Here is a 26,176-nt window from a genome sequence, read left to right on the forward strand (position 1 = left end):
TTAATTGTATGTTGTAAGCTACTTTGCAAATATGTTTTTAAGACATGATGTACATGATCTTCATAAATAAATACTTGCTCTTATGCGAAAACCTCTAGCAGTTGTTCCAGAGATTAAAAACTAGCCGGGGAGTTTTAATTATTGTTGTTGTCGGTTAGCAGCGTACATGGGGCGCAGCTTTCCATTACTGGAAGGAGGTCTGCAAGAAGCCTGTGCTGAAGGCTTCTTTGCACAGATGAACCTTTCCCTCTCATGTGTGTTTTTAACTGCTTGCCTCTGTTGTAGTACTTTATGAAGCTTAACCACCCAGAGCAGCTGAAATAGTATAGTAAATACTATGTATTTAGCTTCGCTGTTAACATGCTGGGTGGTTAATTGAAGGTAATAAAGCTGAAGGTGGAAGTTGATTGTGGTATCTACTGAATCACATCCAAAAAGCATATTTTCAAAGCAAGATTTTTTAAAGGTAATGGAAGATGACTGGCTTACCTGTCCTGCAGTGCAATATGGGTTTTTCAGAACCGCCTGCACCATTGCGGGGCTCTAAGACATGCAGTGATGGTGCTGAGCAGGAGGGAAGTCCTGGAACTGCTGACCTCAACAGTGTGAAAAAAGAGCATGGGATTCAGTGGGAATCGCCCCCTGAAACTGATTGTCAATACATTCTAGACAGACTAAAAAAAGTACTAGAGATATGCAAAACATTTCAATGTCAAAACGTTTCTATTCAAAACGGGCCATTTCAAGTGTTTTGAGCTTGAAACAAAACACCTTTAAATAAAAGGCCTGTTTTGAACTCAGAACAAAAGAACCCCATATAGATTTGAAATGTTTCGATGTTTTGAGCGCCTTTCAGAGGGCTGCTTTTCCCTTGCTGTTCGGTTTTCTGGCACTGGCTTGCGATCCTATGGGGGTCTGGGGAAAAGGTCAAAAATTGGTTAAAAATTAGCTGCTTGCCCATTTCTTTTCTGGGCTGGGTGGTAGGTAGCACCCATTATGCCCTACCATCCAACCCATTTTGATGTCCCTAGGAGCTACCCATGGGGAACAAGGGGATGTTTCAAGTCCCCCCCCCATTGTTCCCTATGGCTGAAACACTTGAAATGTTTCAAGTTTGGTTTTGTTGAAACAACTGGGTCAGCTGCTGTTTCGACAAAACATTTTGGCCATCTTGTTTCGAGCTTGAATCAAAATGCAAAATCTGTTTCGTGCACATCCCTAAAAAGTACTATCTCACACAACCCATACTATCTGCCAGATGATGTGGTGATGGCTAATAAGTCAAATGATTTTTTTAAAAATCCTGGAGGATAACACTATCAGTTGCTATTGTCTAACAGAGATGATAACTAAGAGGAATGTCTATGTTTGGAGTCAGTATGCACTTGAATATACCAGTTGCTCAGGGAAAAACAGGAGATCTGTTGTCTTCATGGCCTGCTTGTGGCCCTCCCAGAAACATCTGGCTGACTGCTGTTGGAAACATGATGTTGGACTAGATTAGCTGCTCAAATTTCAACACTCCTACAGATGTGGGCCTATGACATCTATCATCTCTGCCACTGTGACTGGAAATGATGGGAGTTGTAGTCCAGCTGGAGGGCTGCAGTTTGATACCCTTGGACTTGATGAACTCTTGGTCTAATTTATACAGGCTTCTTGTATTTTCTTCTGAAACATAAACCAAGATCCATGCAACACTTCACTGTATGTCCTCCAGCGTTATTCTACCAATAACTGGTGGCTTAAAAACCCACCATAGTTTAGGGGGAAAATGACTAAAGGGGAAGGAGGGACATGAGAGACTTATAGCACTGTAGAGAATAACATCGTAGAGATATAACAGTGTAGACAAATACAGAGGAATGTTGTCCCTTTCCAATAATTTGAATAAATAGAATTTTAGATCAACCAATATAATGTAGTCAAGCTGAATTTTGAAATGGATGGTGTAAGTCCACTTAAACAGCAGGTATTAAGAGCTTATTGCCAAGAGTTTATGTGACTAGAATTATTAGTATCTCTGTCAGCAATTATTAAGGAATAAATTGTACCTAATAGGCCTGCAGCATTGTTATTCTGAGAGTCATTGTTACTTAATGAAGAGACTCAGGGACTGTTTTCTTAAGTGGTAAAATGTTTTGTTTGATTAAACGTTAATGAGATTTAGGCAAATAATGACTGCTAGTTATTTATATACAATTGACCAACTGTTTCATTACTGCAAATTAGAATTCTGATGTCTGAAAAGTTTGGCTTAATGAGATTACCCACAGGGATGTCAGAAGCAAAGTCACTACTTAAAGAAATGTGTGTCTAAGGTTGCAGTCCTAAGCACACTTTGATGTAATCATCTTAATCTTAAACCCATTTATTTCGAAGCACTACATCCCATTGATTTCCCCCCCAACTGCATTTACTTATGTGTAAGCATGTTTAGGTTAGCAGACACTAGCTCAGTCTCAGAGAGATCTGTTGCACGCTGTTTCTATTGCCTTATCTTACCCATGGTAATCTCTCACCCCTTAGGTCATATCCCAAATGGTTTGTAAAACAGGAGAAAGTTGGGATGTGATACAAGGAAGACATTGTCAGAAAAAGTCTAATTGTGAAGTAGAATTGTGAAGTAGATCAGTGGCTGGCTGACATCCAGAATCACAAAGTGTGGGTGCTATGTGAGAAGTGTCAGTGCTACTGCTGATTTCCCAACAAATTCAGCATTGTCATTTACATAGTGGGAGTGAGATTTCAATTGCCTTCCCTCTCCTGAAATGCTCTGTACTACCCTAAAATATGTCCCTGAGGGCTGCACGATCACCAGAGACATATTTTTCTATGGCACAGAGTTCTTCTGTGAGAATGGAGGGTGCTGAAGTTCACCCTCTCTGATTGCTGGTGATGAGCTGGTTGAAACTATCAGCAGCACTGGCACTTTTCACATTGCACCAATACTGGAAGTCAGCCAGTAAATGTAAGACAAGGACACATGGTTAGTCTACAACAGGGTTGCACAGCTTTGGCCTTCTTGTATTTGTTGGTTTACAACTTCCATCATCCCTAATTATTGGTCATGGTGGCAGTGAATGATAGGAGTTGTAGTTCAACAGCTGGAAGGCCAAAGTTGTGCAGCCCTGGTCTACCAATTAGTTTTATCTTCAACTCTTAGTTACACATTTAACAGATTTTACAAGTAGCCAGCTCATGGGAGCACTATAATAATGACTAGAAAACTTCCATTATTCCATTATTAATCCATTAATAACTGGTGGTTCTCAAAGAAGTGACCATTTGGAGCTGCATAGGCTCTGTGTAGGTTTTTGTTTGTTTGTTTGTTTGTTTGGAGGGCATTTGGTTCCTTCACTTTGTACTTATTGCTGTGAATTTTGGGTCTAGCTTGGAAGAAAGGCTGAAGGTTCTTTAAAAAAAAACACACCCACACACTTGAACACTTTGGCTTGGGTAAGCTAAATATTTGGCAATAAAAGGAACATTGTAATACTTCTTCTGGTATTTGCCTGAGTGGGCATGTTGTACCAAGTGTACTTTTCTTTAATTGTTGCAAGGTTTATTTCCCCCTGTTCTATCTTTATGAGCCACTGCTTTGAGGAGCAAAAAGAACTGTGTTTCCACATTTCCAGTGCAAAAGATATGGATGAGAGTAATGCTGCTAGAACATGTTCTAGCAGATGATAACTACTAGAACACTCATACTGACATCGTTAAGCCTTTGGAATAACACAGTGAAATTTGTAGGTGAAATCATAATTTAGATTTATTTTGTGTATACCTGCAAGAGATGTTGTAATCAAGAGAGTGTTATAATTACTGGTGAATTTAAATGTGCATACTTTTTCTTACTTGCCTCCAAGCCTACTTTAATATGGTTCTCTATAGCATGGATACTGACAGAAAGGAAGAGGAGGTGCCAAATGTGCAGCGATTTCTGACTTGGAAATGTTCCCAGCTCTCAAAAGTTGATGATTATGCACTCTCTACTCATATATTACACTGCTCCTGTGAGGCTGCTAGTATAATCTTTTAAATGTGCAACAAAGATGTGGAAACTAATCTATGCACTGGATCTATAAGTATGTTTGTTTAAAGGCTTGTCAAGGGGTTGAATGGGCATCCACACATGCCTGAATACAATCCCCACCATCCACCTACATAGCAAATGGGGGCAATTGCAAATCTAGTATGGAGTCTGCATGGCCAGATACACAATCACAGTACTGCATTTATCTGAATCCAAGACTAGGTTTTTTCCAAGTTCTTCAGTGTTAGAAATTGGGGGATCATCTTAAAATTCAGAGTCCTCTTCCTTTTGGGTAAATAGTATAGTCTATATTTAACTCGTATTTTTAAAGGGGATCATCTGTAAAGTAGGGTCGTCTTTGATTTGGGTAAATATAGTACAAAACACATGTACATGGCACCATATCTTCTTTTTTCAAACACATTTAGATTCCCTGGTTGCCACTGGTAACCTGGCTTTATATCCAGGAAGTTTTTCACACCCAGCTTTTAGTTCGCATCTCCTCCAGAATGGAGGTGTACATTCACATATCTGCCAAATTTACCCTGAAGTTCCTGCAAGCTATCAGGGAGCACTTCTCACACAATTTGGTTTTTTCATTGGGCATTAGAGTGCAGCTCGATCGATTGATTGATTGATTGATTGATTTTATTTTATTTATATACCGCCCTTCCAAAAAAGGCTCAGTGAGGTTTACATCAAAATTGAAAAAAATTAAAATCAATTAACAGTTAAAATCAAAACTATAAAAACAGGATAAAACTAATTTTCATTTAAAACATTTAAACAGTTAACCCCCCCGGAGAACCAGGCTGAACACTTACAGCAGTTAAAAGAACAATAAACAAACAAAAAACCAATTTACAACAAATTAAAAACCCTGGAAGGCCAGGCCAAACAAATAGGTTTTAAGGGCTCTCCTGAAGGCCAGCAATGAATTCAGATTATGGATTTCTGCCAGGTGTGTACTCCACAGCCCCGGGGCAGCTATAGAGAAGGCCCGCCTCATCAGACAAACCAGTGGTAACTGGAGACGGACCTCATCGGATGACCTTAATGTGCAGTGGGGATGATTTTGAAGAAGGCGCTCTAAGATAACCCTGACCTAAGCTGTTTAGGACTTTAAAGGTAATAACCAGCACTTGGTATTTTGCCTGGAAACATATCAGCAGCCAGTGTAACAGTTTCAAAACAGGCATAATATGGTCTCTTCGGGTTGCCCCAGAGATCAATCTGGCTGCTGCATTTGAACTAACTGAAGTTTCCGAACTATGTACAAAGGCAGCCCCACATAGAATGCATTGCAATAGTCAAGCCGGGAGGTTACCAGCTGATGCACTACTGTTTTGAGGTCATCTTCTTCAAGGAATGGGCACAGCTGTCGAATCAGCCGAAGCTGATAGAAAGCACTCCTGGCCATGGCCTCCACCTGAGATACCAGGGTGAGGCCTGGGTCCAGGAGTACTCCCAAGCTGCACACATGCTCCTTCTGGGGGAGTGTAACCCCATCTAGCACAGGAAGCTCTAACTCTTCCCACAAATTCTGAGCCCCTACAATGAGCACCTCTGTCTTGCTTGGATTCAGTTTCACTTTGTTATCCCTCATCCAGCCCATTACTGCCTGTAGGCAGGCATTTAGAGGATGAGTGCCATTTCCTGATGATGAAGATGAAAAGGAGAAGTAGATTTGGGTGTCATCAGCATACTGATAACACCCAGCACCAAATCTCCTGATATCCGGGGTTTTGAAAAATCTACTTTTTGTGTCGGTTTGGGGGGCCAACTTCAAACTCGCGGTAAAGCCTCACAGAAAACCTGTGGTAAAGCCTGCTGTCTGGGAAAGCTCCAGGTGTGTGGCAGTAGCGAGGATTCTTTCTTTCTGTTTATCTTCTGTCACCATCCTTCTGTGGGCAGCAGTAGATTAAGCAGCACTTGAAGTGCTGAGAGTTATCCCAGAATCCTGATGCTTGTGCTCACCATCCTTTTACTCTACAATGGAACAGAAAGTGACCATGGAGTCATTTCTTGCCTCATTCTAGCATTAAAAAGATGGCAACTGGCAATAGCCAGCTGCAGGAAACACTATCAGTGCTTCAAGCACTGCCTATCCAATGTTGCCAAAGAGTATGCTGAAAACGTAAGAAGAAAGAGAGCCCCACCAGCAACAAGGCTAACCTCTGCCCCTGAAACAGTCAAGTCATTTTTTCTGTTGGTGGCTACATCCGGGGAGGGCTTAATTGCAAGGCTGTCTGGATGTTTTCCAAGTTGTACTGGAACCACTCAGCCATAAGCAACAGCCATATAAGACTGCTGTTGTTGTTTATTTACGATCTTAGATCAAACATAACAGCCATATAGTTAGGAAAGTGTTTAGCTGTACAATCCTTTGCATACTAATTTGGAAGTACGTCCCATTGCATTTGATGAGACTTACTTCTAAACACACAGGCAGAAGATTGTAGTGCATATGACCCAGCTGTATGATTGGGAGTAGATTATGTGGGTCATTCTCATAACATTGGCACACCTACCTAAACCTGGATGGGTGTTGGTTCATTAGGAATGATCCATATAATCAACTCCCATCCATATGGTTTAATCATTTAATATCTTCCCAGATTCCTGGAAGCTACTCATGCAGAATTGGTTCCCATACAACTGGGAGAAGATGTAACTGGCATGTGCTCTTATTCTGCTTTCTTCCTGAATATGGTAGGAAGAGTGTATCTTTAAGGTAGCTTTCTTAGGTATTTGCATTTGTTGGTCTACTTTTATTCTGAATACTTGCAAGCCAACTTGTATTGGATATCACAGAAAGCCTTCTGTTCTATTCACATTGTAAACATTTCAGAAACTCACAGGACTTACACTATGTTCAGTTGTCCTTTGTCACAGAAGCGGGCACGCATGCATGCACGCACACACAGAGTGCACAAAGCAAAACAACTTCCAGTGCATCTTATTATTGTACAGAATAAAGGAGGGGGGATAAATAGAAACTTAAATTGGATGGGGCCCTATGCCATTGTGGAGGGAGGTATATGATTGTTAATATGTTTTACTCACTCCTTTTAGTTTTTATTTTATATGTGTTTTAGAGTAGAGGGCAAGCCTTACCCTATAACTATATTATTAGCTTCTTTCTTGTTTTATGATATAAAAATATAACATCAAAGAACCTGCCTTAGATTCATGGGCTTCAGAGCCAAAACTCCTTTGTTGTGGACAGGAAACTCATACTGCATGTAATAGTGTTTTGCATTCCGGCTTACCCAAGCAGGGAGAGTTTGGGCAAGGACTGAAGCTCAGAGGTAAAGTTCTCTGGCATCCCAAGTAGAGCTGGGAAAGACCTCAGTCTGAAACCATGGGGAGTCATTGCCAATCAGTGCAGACAACACTGAACCAATGGTCTGTTTCAACAGAAGGCAATTTCCTATGCTCATAAGCTTTAGGAATAAACTTTACAGGCACTGTTTTCTTACAATAAAGGAAACTTATGGTTGTTCTGTAATATCTGCTTATGTACTGATATGCACATTCCACATGAAGAAATGATATACTTGTTGGGGGCTGTAATTTTTATCCCCCAATTAATTTGCAGAGCACTAAAGAAGCTACCCACTCTGGTTACAGAGTAGCTGTAGCGTTTAGTTATTGCAGCTATTTATAGAAGACACATGCAGATTCTTGTAGAACTAAATACTGAGTATTTATTGGTAAAGTACACTTTGGATAGGAAAGACCTAACCCCAATCTGTAGAACTACATAATGGATAGGTAGGGAGAGAGAGGGGAAGATGTTTCCATCTGCTCTCTAAGAGGAAAGGAAAGGGATACTGACTCAGCACAGGAAACACCTGTAGAGTCATATAAGGGGTCATAGAGTAGAGACAGGTAGAACAGTTAGGGAGACCCTTACTCACTATTTCTGCTCCCAATGCCCCTAGTGGTCATGCCCCTAGTTGGTGCAAAAGGTCAACGCACTGGAAGTCTCCAACAATATTTAACAACTCCAAAGCAGATCTCAAAAACCCATAGCACCCCAAAGCAGAGCCACCCACCAGAATACTAGACCTAATTTTAAAAAACAAAAAATGAGGAAGTTGATCTTTTGTTGGGCAGGGTCATTTTACATGGCAGGATGAAGAGTAACCCCTGGCATCGGGGGGGGGGGACGTCTGTCTAGAGCCTTACTGAATTGTTGTTGAATTGACAAATTAAAGCAATAGGTTAGTTCCAAAATATATAATACTATACAAAACAGTAGACCACCCATCCAAGCATAGCACAGCTCTTATGGCCACATACTGTACCTTGCTGGTAATAGACTAGATTGTGCTGGTCATTCTACTCTGGTCATGCTACTCTGTGTTATGGCAGATATGAACCCTGAAGTGTGTGTAGGGGGGAGAACTGACTTTGCTATTAAGCCGTGAGGAAAATGCACTCTGCATATGTGCAGAATTTCTTCTTTCTTGATTGAAAGTCTCAGGAATGCTGCAGCTAGTGATGTGGCAGATATTCCTGAAACAGAATGGAGCTGGCTGTGATTACTTATTGGATGAAGGCTGATGTGTCCAAAAGCTTGTTGAGATACATGAAAAAATGCACAGACATGTTGAAGTGGTCCTCACTATTTGTATGGTCAATAAAAGACAGACATAGCACACATGTACTTGAATTATCTAGCCAACAGCTCCAAACTTCACCAGCTACCACTGGGTTTTGAACCCCATCCCAAGAATTATCTCTGAATGTCCTTGTTGGCCTTCTCTAATGTATTAATTGTACTTTTCAGCCAACATATTCTCTAAAATAGCCAGCTATCTGGACAACTATAGACTCCATGGCAGATAAGCAAAACAATCTCCTTTTATTTCAGCATCAACTAAAGTATTCATCAATGAATACTTCAAATATGTTTTTGGCACATTTTATGAGCATCAGTAGGTACTTAGGTGAAGCCTCACCCTGACCATTCACACTTCATTTGATAGGCTTGAGACTATTTTATTAGAAATATAAATGCGTTGAAGAATTTGGCTGACTCAGAGGACATAAAGCAAAACTTTGCTGAAGATCTAGTCTTCCTACGGAACAACTGCGCTTTCTGCAAATCTACTCACAATGGAAGGTAAGCACTTTTTGGCCTTAAAATTCTAATCATAAATATTTGCCATAAAATCCTTGTGACATTGACATAAGATTTGGTTTTGTGGTTTTAATTTTGGTGCAGCAGTTAGATATGAAATGTGCAGGATGGTATTTGTTGCTGGAGCAAAGTCATTGCAGCTGAAATTAGTTCAGGAACATAAGAATTGCTATTCTCGTGGAGCCAAGCTAATGGTCTAACCAGCCAGATGCATCAAGTTCAAAATAAACAATGGTGACAAGGGTAATCTCTTCTCCCGTATTATTTTTAAAGTTTTGTTTATGGCAGTTTTAATGTTTTATATAATTTTTAAAGTTTTGATTCTTGTTTGGTTGGATTATAAACTGCCCTGAGATTTTAGGGGAAATGACTTGACTAGCAAGGCAGAGGTTGCCGTTTCAAATCCCTGCTGGTATGTTTCCCGGACACCTATATCAGGCAGCAGCAATATATGAAGATGCTGAAAGGCATGATCTCAAGCTGCGTGGGAGATGGCAATGGTAAACCCCTCCTGTATTTCTGCCAAAGACAATCACAGGGCTCTCTGGTCACCAGGAGTCGACACCAACTCGACACCACACTTTACTTTTCTATAAATACAATAAAATAAATACATTTCTCCACAGTATCTGGCATACCTTCTTTGAACATAGAGGTTCTGTTTCTGGCTGTCATGGCCAGTTGCCCATGCCTGACCTCTTGACAGTAGGGAAGTTTAGAAGTTTAGAAAATGTATCGATTGTTGCATCCCCAGAATTAGGTGGAAATACACATGCCTATTCCTTTCTGTATGTAGCCCCTAAAGTTGCATATTTAAATAATATCATTGATGCACTGTATGTTGTCATAAGAAAAATTCAGTGGCTGAAGGAATCTGAGATCTAAAAAGCTCCTGAGGGGAATTGCAAAACACTCTCAAACAGCAGTAAGAAATTAAATGTAAGGTGCCTTGAAAAAGTAATGAGAGTAAGGATGCTAAAGGAAGCACAAAGAGACAGGGACATAGCAACACAAAACCTGCAATGCTAAGCCCTTTTGGGACAAGGAACCATCTTATTTGTTTCTTTTTGTTTCACCTTGAAATTTATTTGTTGAAAAGCAGCATATAAATATGTGTTGTTGTCATAGTAGTAGTAGAATAAATGACAGTAGTAGAATAAAAGCAGAAGGTAAATCTAGGACATGTTCTATATCTATAAATTAAAATATCTGTCAAAGCAGCATGGATGAAAATATGCTCATGCAGTGGAGCTTTCCTGCCTTTCTTTCCTAGTGCAACCCCTGTGCCCTCTGAAAATCTGCTTTTTTTAAAAAAAAAAGTAAGGCTGAGGAGCCTCCAGTATGGTGAAAGATGGGGCTTGGCGTGTGGCAGGAAGCGGGGGTGGGGGTGGGGGGAGAGGGCTGCAGCACGAGAAGGGAATCAGCAGAAATCAAACAGCCACCTTGGAAACATGGAAGTGCCTTCCTAGTTGCTCAAGGTGTGTTTGAGCATGACCCTATGTTTTCCGTGAATAAAAGCCAGGCTGAGGCAGTGCTGATTCTATTGGCTCAATACTATTAAGTGGCTGGTGGCTCAGCTGTAAGATTTGAATTGGCTGGTGTCCTGTAGTGCATGACAAATGAGAACTTTACATACGAAGCTGTGCGTGTAAATCCAATGATTAACCTGCAATTTGGACAAGTCCTTTATGTCACCACCACGTTTGATTTCAGTGGGGTGTATTAAGACTCATGTGGAGCAGTTACATAAGAACCTAATCTTTCTGTTTGGCTACAAAATGCTGTAAACCTGACATTATTATCATATTAGCAGGAGGGGATCAAAGCCTCTCTAAATTCTGTACCTGATGAGTGTGGAAGTCTGGGGCTCCTGCCATCTCAATTGATAAGAGTCCTTGAAATGTACATGAAGTAGAGCAGGATAGTACAGAAGCTTTATCAAGTTTCTAAAACTAGGTTGAAAAGATGCTTCCCTTGGCATATTTAAAGCAGCTTAAGCCTACTGATGTATACAGGAGCTCAGAGAAACAAAAGCCTTTTTAAGTGTTTGCAAGCTGGTATAAGTTAGTATTGTACACTCTGGCTAAGGAAATCTCTTGAGAAGCTGTGGTCTTATAATCATTTAAAGCAGTGCTGAGTGTAGCACTGTCTTGCCCCTTCTAAGAGTTAAGAAAATAATAATATACTTTAATTTCAAAGGGGTAGTCATATACTGTAAGTCTGTTGTAGGGGAAAAGATGACTAAAAGTCTTGTGGCACCCTAAAGCCTACATTTGTTGTTGTGGGCACCTAATCAAGTGCATGCTGTGGTCATCTAAGCAAAGTATTCCATGTGGTTTAAATAATTCTATTGCTGAACATGGATGGATTTTTAAATTACCTTATCCTTTGTTATTTTTAATACTAAACACTAGGCCTGTGCATGATTGGAAATATTGTCTCAGATCAGCTCCTATCTGGTCTGATAATAACAGTATCGGATCTTTTGGCCCTTCTAAATATTGTTATCATCATTGAATTTCTGATCTGAAATAATCCAATAACTATAGGGGAAAACCTCCATAGAAGACTTTGGGGAAATTTTAAAAGAACAGAGAGAAAAATGGCTGGACCATTTCAGAGATCTGAAATTAGGCACAAATGTAATCCAGGATATCAGTACTCTCTGTAATTAATTCCAGTTAAATCTGTCTGTTTATTGATCTTTAATTAATTTTTTAAAATTACCTGGAAATTGTACTTGCATCTGAGAATCACAGCAAAAAGTGATGTCACATCTGAGAATCACAGGGAAAGTTATGTCGTATATGAGTATCTCAAGGGAAGTAACACCCTACCACTTGTTTTTTAATATGGTAAGTAAAAATTAAATTAAAAATAGCCTAAAAAATAAATGCCTGGGTAGGTAGGCTCCCCCCCCCTGCACCCCCAAACGTGATCAGAAAAAAATGTGCAGACCCCATTTTGTATTTCTGCCACCATTTTGTGCTCTGATATCAGGGGTGCAGCAAGACCCCTGGGGGTCAAGGGACAAAATCTTCTTAGGGGGTCTCCCCATCATGTGCAAAGCACGCCTGCCCCCAGCATCCTAAGCCATGCCCCCTGCATCTGACATCAGATGCAAGGGGCAGGGTAACCAATATCTCCCTGCTGCTGCCCTGCCTTACCCTGCCCCACCACCGCTATTTCTATTAACCTCCAGGGGTGTGTGTTGGGGGGGGGGTAAGTCAAGCTGTGGGCACTCTAGCTGGTCGGAAGGTGCGGCTTCTCCAACAGTGGGTCTCTCTGGTGGGTGGGCCTCTCCAGCTGAATTGGCAGCATCGGGCACTGTAGCTGGCTGGCTGGCTGGTCTCTCTGGATGAATTGTGCGCCTGCGTAGTTTGGATATGGAAGTCGTATGCCCGTGATATCATGGGCATGCGACGTCCACATCTGAACTGCGCAGGTGTGCAGTTCGGCCAGAGAGGCAGCTGAAGAGGCCAGCCAGCCAGCTAGCTATGGCACCTGCTGCTGCCAGTTTGGCTGGAGAGGCTGCCGGAGAGGCTGGTCGGCCAGCTACAGCACCCGCTGCCACCCAGCTCACACACACCCTGGACTGCCTGGAGGCAAACAGAAATAGGGCAGTGGGGCAGGGGCGGCGATATGGGCTGCTTGGGGGCCCCCTAACCCTCTGGGCCCAGGGACCTTGGTCCCTGTCCACTGAGTGCTACGCCCATGTCTGATATTCCGATATTATTTTTGGTATTTGACCCGATATCTCCGATACCATATCAAATACTTCTGATCTGATATAGGCTTCCCTATATCAGAAATCTGATATTGCACAGGCCTACTAAACACTAGCACTTTTTAGCACTGAAACCTGTAACAAGAACCAAACATATTATAGAGCTGTAATACATTTCTATGACAATACTTCATGGGAAAATAATATTAAATAACCATTAAATGCATTTAAAATGCATGCCTTTTTAATGAGAGGAAAGAGATGCTGCTCTTCCATTCTCTCATCTCTCTTTACTAAGAACTAATGTGTCAATGGGGAGTTTGTATGAGATGTGCAATAAGAAAGAAAAAAAGAAAGAAAGAAAGAAAGAAAGAAAGAAAGAAAGAAAGAAAGAAACAGTCATGCAGGATGTTCTCACCACAGCAAATGCAAGAAGTAGTGTGTTTATTCAGTTATTCAATTCAATTTCCATACCGCCCTTCCAAAAATGGCTCAGGGCAGTTTACACAGAGAAATAATACATAAATAAAATGGATCCCTGTCCCCAACGGGCTCACAATCTAAAAAGAAATGTAAGATAAGACACCAGCAACAGTCACTGGAGGTACTGTGCTTGGGTGGATAGGGCTAGTTGCTCTCACCCTGCTCAATAAAGAGAATCACCACGTTAAAAGGTGCCTCTTTGCCAAGTTAGCAGGGGTTTATGTGTTTTCAAAGGCATATCATAGGTGTACCATTGCTGTTATGTGAGCAATGGTACACTGCTCTGATACACTTTTTAAAGTGTTGATTCTCTTGTATTTAGCAGCGGGAGAGCAACTGGACCTATCCAACCCGATACAGCATCCTTCCTGTGGCTGTTGTTGGTATCTACCTTATATTTCTTTTTAGATGGTGAGCCCTTTGGGGACAGGGGGCCATCTTATTTATGTATTACAGGAGGACCTCAATATTTGTGGGGGTTCTGTTCCTGGCTGCAGCTGCAGATACGGAAACTATCAAGTCATTGGGAGATACGGGATCATGGGGGTTAGGTTCTTGGTCGTCGGAAAAATCATCAAAAATGACCGAAAATCAGCCCAGTTTGGGGGGGAAATGCAGGAGGAAGCTCCCTACCATGCTTTGCTGGTCCCCTGAGTTGTGTTGTGCCCTTGAAAATGGCTGGAAATCACCAATTTCTTCCCCTTTTTATTTTTAAGGGAGCCATTTTGAGGCTCTGAAACACAAAATACCAGTTGGAAATGACCTCTGCAATCATTTCAGGCCACCCCAACCTGTGGATATGTGAGGTCAGATTGGTTCCCACCCCCCACCTCCCAGTGTGTGCTGAGATCGGGTGTTTTTTACCTGACCACGGATCTGCGGATAACAAATCCATGGATATCGAGGTCCTCCTGTATTTATTTTTCTATGTAAACTGCTTTGAGAACTTTTGTTGAAGAGCAGCATCTAAATATTCATAGTAGTAGTAGTAGTAGTAGTAGTAGTAGTATGTTTCTTCAACCAAGTCCCTTCTGCTTTCTAGTAATACCTGGGCCTTATCCAAAGGATCAGACCAACCTCTGCTTCCACTGGCGAAGCAGCTGCCTGCTTGGTGCCCTTTTGCCTAAGACACTGTCATCTCCCATTATACTCCTGCCTGTGACCTTTCCTCTTGAAGCTTTATCAACCTCAACCATCTCCTGTTCCCTTGGATAACTTCACCCTGCTTCCTTGGTGCCCCTTTGTTAGAACTCACCTGGACTTAACCGAGAGGAGACTCTCTCAGAGGAGGAGGAGGAGGCTGAGCATGCTCCAGCCAGACCCCCAGATTAAAATAAAACCCTTTAGAGTCAACAGACCTGGAGCAACTGAAGGTTGTCGCCCCTCCTGCACTTGCCCTCTGGGAGGAACCCCAGACTTCTGGGGACCTGGTACTCCCCAATGAGGCTGTAGTCCTTTCCTCAGACCTCCCTTCATCAGCTCTGAATTCCCAGCAGTGGAGGTGATGCCACATCACAGCTGAACTCTAGCTCCAAAAGTGAAGTGTTCACCTGACTGCTCAGGGCTCTCCTTCCTGGGTCTATTCAGAAGAAGGGAGAAGCTAGCTCAGGCACCTCTTCTAGTGCAGGGTGAGGGTCTTACTGGCTGCAGAACGCCTCCATTTGGCAGAAGCCTTTACTGGTTGAATAGCTCTCTTTGTGAGCTCACATTTCCAGCTGCCCTGCTAGACCTGAGCACAGGACATACTTGGGACTCCCTCTCAGATCACCTGTGTGGTATTGAACCACTTCCTTCAAGCCCCTCCTCAAAACCTCCCTTCTCCATGAAGCCATTGGCACAGACCCCTCATCCCCAGACTTTACTACAACTCTGCCTAAGTATGTGTACTTATGGGGGGAGGCATATCATTTCCTTGCTTACCTGCTTCCAGTGTTCCCTGTAACAGGCATTCCCAGATGTTAACTACAACTCCCATCATCCCCAGTTGCAATGACCTTTGGCTGGGGATTATGGTAGTTGTAGTCAACGATATCTGGGAGTGCCTGTTATAGGGGAAACTGCCTGCTTCAATTTCCTTCCTCTTCTACTTCTCTTTGATCCCTTGTGTGTCCTTCTAGACTGTGTGCCCTTCAGGGTAGAGAGACCTTGTACAGTGCCATGTATATAGATGATGCCATATAAATGAATAAATTAGTAATAGTTCCATTATACACTTTCGTTTGTTCTTGTGCTTTGGGATACTCAGCATATCGCCCTCAGCATAATTGTGTGGACTACAATAGTTTGTGGAAATCAGAAAAAGAACGTATTTCATGTAGGATAATGACATTCCTAGCCCTTGTGATTTGAAAATATAATAGAAAAGAAAGATCAAAAGTGCAAAGGCAAAAACAAATTAGCCCATGTTTACTGCTTTTCTGAGTCCTTTTCAGACCTTCAAAACCATGTCTAGTCAATTTGCAGATTATGCCTGCACAAAGCATCCATGCATCTAAAACCCATATTCACATAGGCTCTATACATGTGGTTGTGCGCCCAATTTTGAAGACTGGAAAAAGCAGCCTTGTAGGAACATTTTTCAAGAAGACCAATGTTCTTTGCAACTGTGAAGAAATAATGTTTTTAGAGAGACATTTTAGTATGTTTCTAGTAGGTTTTTAATTTGTAAATTTGATTTTAATTGGATCTTGGTTTTTTAAAGCTTACATTTATTATTTTATATTGTTTTATTAGTTTTATTGTCTTTAGGCTGCCCCCAGCAGTATTGTACTGGAGGGAAAGGATACAAATATTTAAATAAATAAAGTGTATATTCACCACAGCTGGTTAGACACCTGCAAATTACCACCTAGAAATTCACTGCCTAGAGACTAAACAATTAGGTGGAAATAAACTGATAAATAAACAAACAAACAACATGCTGCTGGTTTATAGTGTATTTTTCTGATGTGAGCTAAACCTGAATGTACACTCAGCATCTTGTTTCTGATCAATGAACTCCCTTTTTTCCCTTGCAGCTCTAGAAGTGAGAAATGTGGACTTAAACTGCCTGCAGAATTGCAACAACCATAACACCTCACAGTTTTTTAATGCTAGTAAACTCATTGTGAGAAGAGGCCAGCCCTTTGGATTCTATGTGCATTTCCAAAATCGGGAATGGGATGACGACAAGGACAAGATCATATTCACAGTGGAGACAGGTGATTCCCATTTGTGATAGGAGCATTTTCCATAAAACCATTAACGGTGTCCTTCTGCTACTAGCAATCAGACCTTTTAAATGGAAATCTTCTATTCAGGGCATTCTTCTGTTCAATGCATATGCTCCAGTCTTCACAATTGATTTAATACTGATAGATGGTCTTTGAGCCAATCCAAATGTCATTTTCTGTGCATTTAGTTGTTAGCATGTATAACCTATCTTTGTAAGCACTGCAGTGGTATAGGATGGTATTGCTGGAAGACTGTGCAGCAGTTTTTCTGAACAAGGGCATTGAACATGCAGAGTTCTCTTCTCATTGAATTAGCCACTTCCTGTACTGCTCATGCAAATAGATCACCTATGCGAACAGATTAATGAGCAAGAAAAACAAAATGTATAGCTTGACTTATTCCAGCTTGGATCTGTGCTTCTTTACTCAGATCCAAGTTTTCCTAAATTCAATGAGCTTATTCCCCAAGTGTGTAGGATTCCCCAAGTGTGTTTACTCCCCAAGTGTGTAGGATTGCAGCTTGAATTGTCATCTTCACTTGTTGCTTGTTCTTTTTTAGGAAGACAGCAATATGTTACCATCAAATCAAAGCTCAAGGGAAGGTCTAAATGTCTCAAATTCTGCATTTAGGAACCCCTGGGTCTCATACTCCATGAGTCTCCCCCTTTCCTAATACCCACTGTTTAAGCCGCTGGCCCAGTATCCTTTGGTTCCCTAATTTCCCCTTCCATTGATCTTGGAATTCAAAGGTAACACATGCTCTTCATTCTCCTATACCTCCTGGTGGGCTATCATATTGCTTTCACATAATTAATGAGGAATTGCTGCTTTTTTCTGTTTCACAGACTTCCTTTGTTAACAGAATTTAGGCAAAACTCTAAGCAGTGCTTATTCATGTTTGATTACGTTTCATTTTCTTGAATAGGGCCCAAACCTTGTGAGTCCCTGGGAACAAAGAGCACCTTTCCTCTAGGTGGATGTACAGAGCAAAGCCAATGGAAAGCTTGCTACAAACTCCATAATGAGAGATGCCTCCATGTCAGTCTGTACCCTCCAATCAGTGCCTGCATTGGCTGCTACGCTCTGAATCTGTGTCTGATGTCATGTGATCACACAGACTCCCAGAATCTTGGAGACTTTTATGTCCTCTTCAATCCTTGGTGCTCTGGTAAGAATCAGTACAAAATTGTGTGGTATACATTATGATTGAATGAGTTAACATAAAAGGAGTCCTGCTGAATCACATCAAAGGTCCATCTAGTCCAGTATTGTACTCTCCACTGTGATCAATCAGATGCTTCTGGGAAGTCCACAAACAGAGCTGACTGTAAAGACAATGGCCTTTTCCTACTGTTTTTCTCCAGCAACTGGAATTCAGTGAATACTACCTCAGAACCTGAGGTTCCAGACAGCCTTCATGACAAATAGTAATTTTCTATCCTCCATAGCTACTGTAACATCTAAACTAAGCTGCATGGAGGGGAGAAGTGACTTCAAACCCGCTTCTCCCTGAACCTGCTGTGCCTCTTGAAAATATGTCCAAACCCTCAGGGATGAGGGGATCACTGAAAAACATTCTCTCCTTCCATGCACAAGCAGAAGTGCTCTCGTCATGCAATTCTTAGTCTACGTGTTATGTTATGTATACACACATGCATGCGCACAGACTTCAGAGAGAGAAAAGCCTTGTTCATACGTTATGCTCAACATCATATCATCAGTGTACAATCTATTGATATGTGTTGATGAAAGCAGGTGCAGTAATACACTTCCTATCTGTACCATGCATTTGAGTGACCTGAAACCAAGTTCAGTTTTAAAATGATTGCAGATATAATCATTCAGACAAAAACATGTTCCTGTGCACACCAGACCAGCAGGGATATTTTTATAAGCAACATTTAACTAGGCCTCTGGTTAGCTTATATGGGTACCTCACCAATATACACACAAGCAATGAAACTCTGTATTTGCACTTCAAGTATATTCTGGTTAAGACTACTTAGGGACTACATGGTTGGGACTACATGAATCTGGACTGCTGCCACACATGTCCACAACACCATCCCAAATACAAATTTCAAGTGCTCCTGATGTTTTGAAAAACTCCATGCCCTGGAAAAATTACATAACAGAGGCTCCAAGGCACCTGGGATGGTGCCATTTCAGATATCTTGAATGATTGAGGACTTTGTAACTATGTCTTCCAGTTGCCAGGATGACCACTGTCAGCAGTGTCTCCCAGGATGTCATTTGGTTGGTTAAAGGGAAGGAAGAAGGGCAGGATGTAGGGGGTTGTGGGTAGGCTTTAGGGGAGATCACAGAATAAAGTTCAGGGAAACTACATATCCCAGAATTCCTTGTACATGTGCAGAAGCTTATTTTATTTTCCGAGCTGGAAGAGGTGCATTGATGGATTGATTGAGTGAGTGAGTCTCATCAAGTCGGTGTCGACTCTTAGTGACCACATAGATAGATTCTCTCCAGGATGATCTGTCTTGAACTTAGCCTTTAAGGTCTCTCAGTGGTTCATTCATTGCTGTCGTGATCGAGTCCATCCACCTTGCTGCTGGTCGTCCTCTTCTCTTTCCTTCAACTTTCCCCAGCATTATAGACTTCTCAAGGGAGCTGGGTCTTTGCATAATGTGTCCAAAGTATGATAGTTTGAGCCTGATCATTGTGCCTTGAGTGAACATTCTGGATTGATTTGTTATATGAGCCAATTGTTTGTTTTCCTGGCTGTCCATGGTATCCTCAAATGTCTTCTCCAGCACCATGTTCAAAAGCATCAATATATTTCCTATCTAATGTGTAAAATATTATATGCTGAAAATATTTGTATCCATCCAGGAAATTCTACATGTTGGTGGCTTCACTACTCATTAATGAATCTTGCAATAATTGAGTGATGAACATGCAGGTGTATGCTCATCCTCAGAACCATTTTGGAATTTACTTTTAATTCCATTTTTTCTGTTCTCTAGAAAACAGAGGAGGCTCTTTTTACATAGTGTCACTAATGAACTCTTGCTGGTGCAGCTATGATTTCTAATGAGGGAGGAAAATCTTTCTTTTTTACTTTCCCAGATGACCCTGTATATCTAGACAACCAAGCCCAAAGAGAAGAGTATGTCCTGAATGAGCATGGGATTATATTCCAGGGGCTTCCCAAACACATAACCTCCCATCCATGGCATTTTGGACAGGTAAATTGAAGTTGTTTATTATTGTTGTTGTTTGTTTTATTATTATTTCTCACATTTCTATACTGCCCCATACAAAAAAGCCACTGGGTGGTGTACAATCTAAAAAAACATTAAAACATTGACACAATTCAAACAATATCTATCTATCTATCTATCTATCTATCTATCTATCTATCTATCTATCTATCTATCTATCTATCTATCTATCTATCATCATTGAATGTCTGCTTGTCTATCTGTTCCCTATACATTCCCACACCCTTTGAGCTATCAGGACCAAACTGCAAAGTGACTTCCCATGACCCTGCAAGTAACTTAGAGTACCCAGGAACCCCGACAACCACCCCTCTAAGTTTCTATAAACTGTTATTAAAATCCCAAACAATGCCAGGTACTTAAAGCTAGTTTAAAAATACAGATTAAAAGGGTAAAATCCAAAGCTTTAAAACTATAAACTAAAAGCCTGAATAAGCAGGTATGTTTTCAGCTCCTTCTTAAAAACATTCAGAGAAGGGAAAACTCTAATTTCATTAGGAAGTGCATTCCAGAGTCCTGGGGCAACTCTAGAAAAGGCACTGTTTTGAGTCGCCACCATCCGAGCTGATGGTAACCACAACTGAACCTCCTCAGATTATCTTAATTGGCAGCGAGGTTGATGAAGAAGAAGGCCTTCTCTTAAATACCTTGGTCCCAAGCCTTTAGAGCTTTATAGGTAATGACCATCATTTTGTATTTCGCCTGGAAACTTACTGGCAGCCAGTGTAATTCTTTTTAAATGGTTGTAATATTATCTCTTCGGGCAACCCTGGAGGCCAACCTATCTCTCTGTACTAACTGCAGTTTCCGAAATATATACAAAGGCATTGAAGTAATCAAGTCTGGATGTTAACAGCATATGCACCACTGTTTTAAGGCCATTTACCTCACCCTGAGAAATCAGGGAGAGGTTTAGGTCCAGAAGTACTCCTAGACTACATACCTGCTCTTTCTGGGGGAGTGCAACCCCATCCAGAACAGGCACATCTAACCCACCTCTTAAGTCTCGACTTCCCACCATGAGTACCTCTGTCTTTCTTGGGTTCAGCCTCAGTTTGTTCTCCCTCATCCAACCCATTACTGCTTCCAGGCAGGCATTTATAGGAATAATATCTGTTAAAGATTACCTTAATCCATTACACAGAATTATTCTACTTCTGGATACAAATTATACTCTTAGATGCCTAAAGTAGTTGCCATCAAATGCTAACTATGGCTGTGTTCACAGTGATCCTGGTTAAAGAGTTAACTAGGATTGCCAAGCCCTGCAAAGCTGATTGCAAGAACTCAGAATTTCCAAGCAATCCTAGTCAAATTGCTGTGGTTAGATCACATTTAACCAGGATACTTAACCAAGATCAAATATGTTTCTGGGCAAAGTATCAAGTACTGGTTATTACCTTTAAAGCCCTGAATGGTTTAAGTCTGGGTTATCTGAGAGAGTGCCTTTCTCTACAAGATCCACACAGCTCATTAAGATCATAAGGAGGCGTCTGTCTTCGGGTGCCACCAGCTCATCTGGTGGTGACCTGAGATCGGACCTTCTCAGTTGTTGCCCCTGGGTTGTGGGATGCACTCTCCATGGATATAAGAGGATTATCTTGGAGGCCTTCAGGAGAGACTTAAAGAACCTTCTTTTTAGCCTGGTTTTTAATGATATCTAGTTTTAATTTTAATCTGGTTTGAATGTATGTTTGTTTATTTGTTTTAAAAAATTAATTGTTTTATTTTATATTTTTGATTTTAATGTAAACTGCCCTGAGCCACTTTAGGAAGGGCGGTATATAAACTGAATGAATGAATGAATGAATGAATGAACTATTTGATGAATCAGTTAAAGGTCAAATAGCAATCAAGCACATTTGTCATTGGTTGATAGCCCTAGAAACAAATGTACTTTGCTTACATTTTATAAATGGATTGATTTAACAGACACAGGTACGAATACAGCAAATGTTTTTATACTGCTTTTCAACAAAAGTTCTCAAAGTGGTTTACATACATAAAATGGCTCCCTGTCCCCAAAGGGCTCACAATCTAAAAAAGAAACATAAGACTCCAGCAACAGACACTGGAGGGATGTTGTGCCAGTTGCTCTCCTCCTGATAAATAAAGATATACCCCACTTTGACATGAAAAACAGTGACATGAAAAACAGAAATAAGTTATTTCTGCTTATTTTTTTAGAACACCTCAACATTTCTTCATGTAGTAGTGCCTATTTAATTTTCATTCACCTTTCCCCAAATTCTTCACCTCTTCCAGTTCCTCCTGTTAACTCTAGTAGTTGCTTCACAACTGCTTTCCACAAGTAGGAAAATCTGTTTTCCAATATCTTTTGCATATTTGTATCATCATTAAGTGTTCTTATTTTTCTGTTTTTAGTTCCAAGATGACATTCTGGAGATCTGCCTGAAAATTCTGGACACAAGTACAAACTTCCAGCGTGATCCTGGAATGGACTGTTCCTGTCGTAATGATCCTGTATACATCAGCAGGGTGTTGAATAACATGGTAAAGCTTGATTATATGTAAGATGGTGGCAGATTGATTTCTTCTACTTCACCTTTTCTCAGCCAAATGTGGAGTTTATATCTGAATCGTATGGCATATAACAACCTCTGGCATCTGTTTGCCTCTCTCTCTCTCTTTCTCTTGATCTATGTTGATAATCAGTGGTATCTAGCTCAAGAGTTCCCAACCTTGAGTCTCCAAATGTTGAACTACAGCTCCCATCATCTCTAGACACAATGGCCTTCACCCATTGGGGACCCAAGCTTTGGTCTAGCACCTTACAATGTGCACAAGCCCCAGCAAAATATGGCATTGATTTGTTTAAATTTTCTGATAGCCCATGGCCAGGCCAGAGGATTACAGAGAGGTGTGTGTTTTCCAGATGGGAAGAAGAGATAAACGGGGGTGGGGAGAAAAAGGGAGAACTGTAGTACTTCCTTTGAATTGCACTCATTCCCACCTACCCTCCCAAACCCTATGGTCATCTTCAGAGATCCCTCTCCATGACACCTTGCCTTTAGAGAAAAGGTCTTCTTCATTGTGGGACTACATCTGTGCAATGCCCTTCCCAGGGAGACTCACCTGGCACCTGCTTTACCATTTTGGTAGAGCAGCCAACCAAAGACCTTTTATCTAACTTTCTATCTGCTAGTATATTTCTCCATTTCATCCATTTTGCTATACAATTCTATACATTTTGCTATACATTTCATTTTAATGTGAAACAACACGTAGATGACCTGCTTCTATTGGCCCACACTGTTCTCTAAGGGTGATTAATCACCTGGTGTTCCAGTCTGCCATGTCTGTGTAATAGTTAACAAAGTTGTGGCCCTTTTCATCCATACTAAGTCTACGTGTCCTCTTGAGCTGGGGTCTGGGGACAATGTTTAATTTTTGTTTTAAAATGTTTTTAACTTGTTAGTTGTTGTGTTATTGTTTTTAATTTGTTTTAGCTTTTTATTGTTTTATAAGTTTGTTTTAATTGTAAACCGCCCTGAGCCATTTTGGAAGGGCGGTATACAAATCAAATAAATAAATAAATAAATAAATAAATAAATAAATAAATAAATAAAAGATGGTTGGTTCTATATGAATACAGAAATTTCCAGCATCTCATGGAACAAAATAAAATGGTGTATGAAATCATGACAAGCAAATTGAAAAGTTAGCATATCTAAAACAACTAGTGTCTTCTGCTGTTAAATTAATTTGTATGCATAATATCAGGGTAATTATTTCAAGGGTATACTAATTATATACTATGCCACTGTTATCTTCAAGATAGGAATTATCAGTAAATTGTGCTGTATGGAGCATTCTTGGCTCATTTGATATAGGTATGGTTCTTTTGACATAAGCAGTTTTCTTTTTCCAGATCTGTTGTCATAAGAAGAAAAGCATCCTGAAAGTTCCACCTAGTAACAACTATCTGCATGGACTCAGTCCTTTCATGTGGAATGGAAGTGTTCCCATTCTTCGGCAGTGGTATCACACTAAATGCAAGCCTGTCAAATATGGACACTGTGGGACCTTTGCTTCTGTGATGTGTACAGGTGGGGAACACGAAGAATGGGCCCAAAAAAGAAACTTATTTCCCAGTTTCAGGCTTGTAACTCCCAAATTCAACATCATTGTAAGAAGGTGGCTTTGGCTGGGAGCATGATAATCCTCTGTAATTTCAGATCAAAGAAGTGTACAAAACAGACTCATTAGAAAATAACAAGCCGCAGACCAACATTTTACAAAGACCATACAAGAAAATTCAGTAAGGGGCCAAGAGCAATTACTGTCACTCATTGGCTTGGAAGGTGTGAGCAGGTGACAAGCAGATGATAAGATGCAGGAAAAGCAGTTGAGGATGGGACAGGGTTGGGTACCAGGGAGCTCAGTAAAGCAAAGTCAACACAAACAGAGGCAGAGTATTACAGGCAAGCAGAAGGCATAATCAGGCAGGTTAGGGTTGTGTACCAAGGATGTCTGTCAAAGATGGGCATGGCAGGGTGACACAAATTGGGACAAGGCTGCTTTGTTAGTCTGATGAATTGCTCAGACTGGCAGGCTGGCTTAGAGGCATGGATTTTATAGAGATGGGGGGTCAGCTGAGCTGGCCTTGCATCCGAGACAGAACCCTTGCTCCATGAGATTTTAATCCCCGTGGCTTGCTGATGGCCAGGACAACATGTGTGGCAAAAGAGGTAAAGCACTGGAGACTAGCTTCTAGGAGAGCAGTTCAAGATCCCCTGATGCCTTACAATACCAAAGAGTGTAATAAAGTACAGCAAAATTCTGAGAACAAAAGAAAGCATTTTAGCAAAAGACATTTGGCAATTCGAGAGGATTACTTTTGGATGTGCACTCACCATACTGAAAGCCTGTGGTTTTCTTGGAGTGTGCACATTGCCATGGGCTATTCAGACAAGAACGTGTTTGAAAAGTCATCACTACTTAAACAACCCTATATGACTCTACACATCCTACTAGAAATCAGAGTTGGAGCACAGGTATGCCTAATCCATATGTGCACCAAAAACTATTGCTTAGGCGTGATAAGTGCCTTTGAATTGATAAGTGCCTAGTCTGAGGCAGTTTTAGGGCCAAAGTACATGTGATGTTAAATGTGTTACTGGCCCTAGCATACTTACATTTTCTTTAGAAAATAGCAGCTGGATTTGAGCCCCATGGATTGGGATCAGGGTAGGGTCAGGGTTGGGACATGGTCCTGCCCTGGTCCTGATCCCAATGGGCCCCAATGGTGGCTATATGCTGATTGAAAAAAGTTCCCAGAAGTAGCTTTTTATCCTGGCAAATATCAGTCACAGAGGCTCCCCTCTTGACGCAGTCCCAATGGAAAATTTCAGGTGCCTTTTATTGGCAATAGTATATTAGTAATATAATAAAGTAGGATTAGGTGGGTTGAATTTGGATATTTTTTCCAAGATACACTGGAATACCTTGGGTTGACCCTGCAGCAAACTATGTAAGTTATTAGGCCGCTTAAATATGTAAGGATCATGCAATAATTGTGCACAAGTTGTATAAGTGGATTTATTCACACACAAAAAGAAACCTATTAAGCCTCCTCTCTCAGCCTGTAGCAAAAACATAAAAATACTTCTAAATAGTGGGAGGTTTTTTTAAAAGGCACCTTAACAAAATGTGTATTAAATACATTTATCAAAATTTACATAATTTATTCCAACCCACTGGACATAACTTTTTCAATTTCACATTCTTCTGACTATAAGCAGTGAGCGCCTTTTCTCTCCCCCCCCCCCAAGAACACATCAAGGGCTTTATAATCTATTTTTATCTGCTGGCTGCATTTGAAAACTTTCATTGAAAAAGTCTGAATAAGAAGGCGGCTACAGACAGAAAACATATCAATAGGATAAATATGAGTAGATCACCGTCACATACTAATATTAATTTTCAGGTTATATTTAATATTCTTTGGCTTACATTAAAGGACAGTAGACATCATAGAAATGAATACAAATTTAAATAATATATACTATTACACAATCATAATAACCCTTCTGGGACGACAAATTGGAAATATGAGCGCACATCAGTGGCACAATGGGGATCAGCTTAATTGGTTCTACCCCTAACTTCCACATATTACTTCAGGCCTTATTAGATTTTGTTCCTAGGTACATGCCGAGGCACTTCTCCATGCAATTAGAAACACTGCTTTGTCAGGATTCTTTGTTTCACAAATAATTCCTATGCACCTACATATGCACATATGTAGGATCTTTCTAGACCCCCTTGAATGACCTTCAGACTAACATGTGTGTTTAGGGG

General features: G+C 40.8%; 1 protein-coding gene across 1 annotated transcript in view; it reads left to right on the top strand.

Moving 5' to 3' along the window:
• LOC128323213 (protein-glutamine gamma-glutamyltransferase 5-like) overlaps window positions 1-26,176 on the top strand; it is a 50,121-nt gene that overhangs the window by 16,462 nt on the left and 7,483 nt on the right. The window contains exons 2-3 of the mRNA XM_053245942.1: window positions 22,238-22,366; window positions 23,745-23,922. Of these exons, the coding sequence (XP_053101917.1) occupies window positions 22,238-22,366; window positions 23,745-23,922 (307 nt within the window). The remainder of the gene's footprint in view (window positions 1-22,237; window positions 22,367-23,744; window positions 23,923-26,176) is intronic.

The sequence above is a fragment of the Hemicordylus capensis genome, chromosome 4, assembly GCF_027244095.1.
Source record: "Hemicordylus capensis ecotype Gifberg chromosome 4, rHemCap1.1.pri, whole genome shotgun sequence".
NCBI lineage: Eukaryota > Metazoa > Chordata > Lepidosauria > Squamata > Cordylidae > Hemicordylus > Hemicordylus capensis.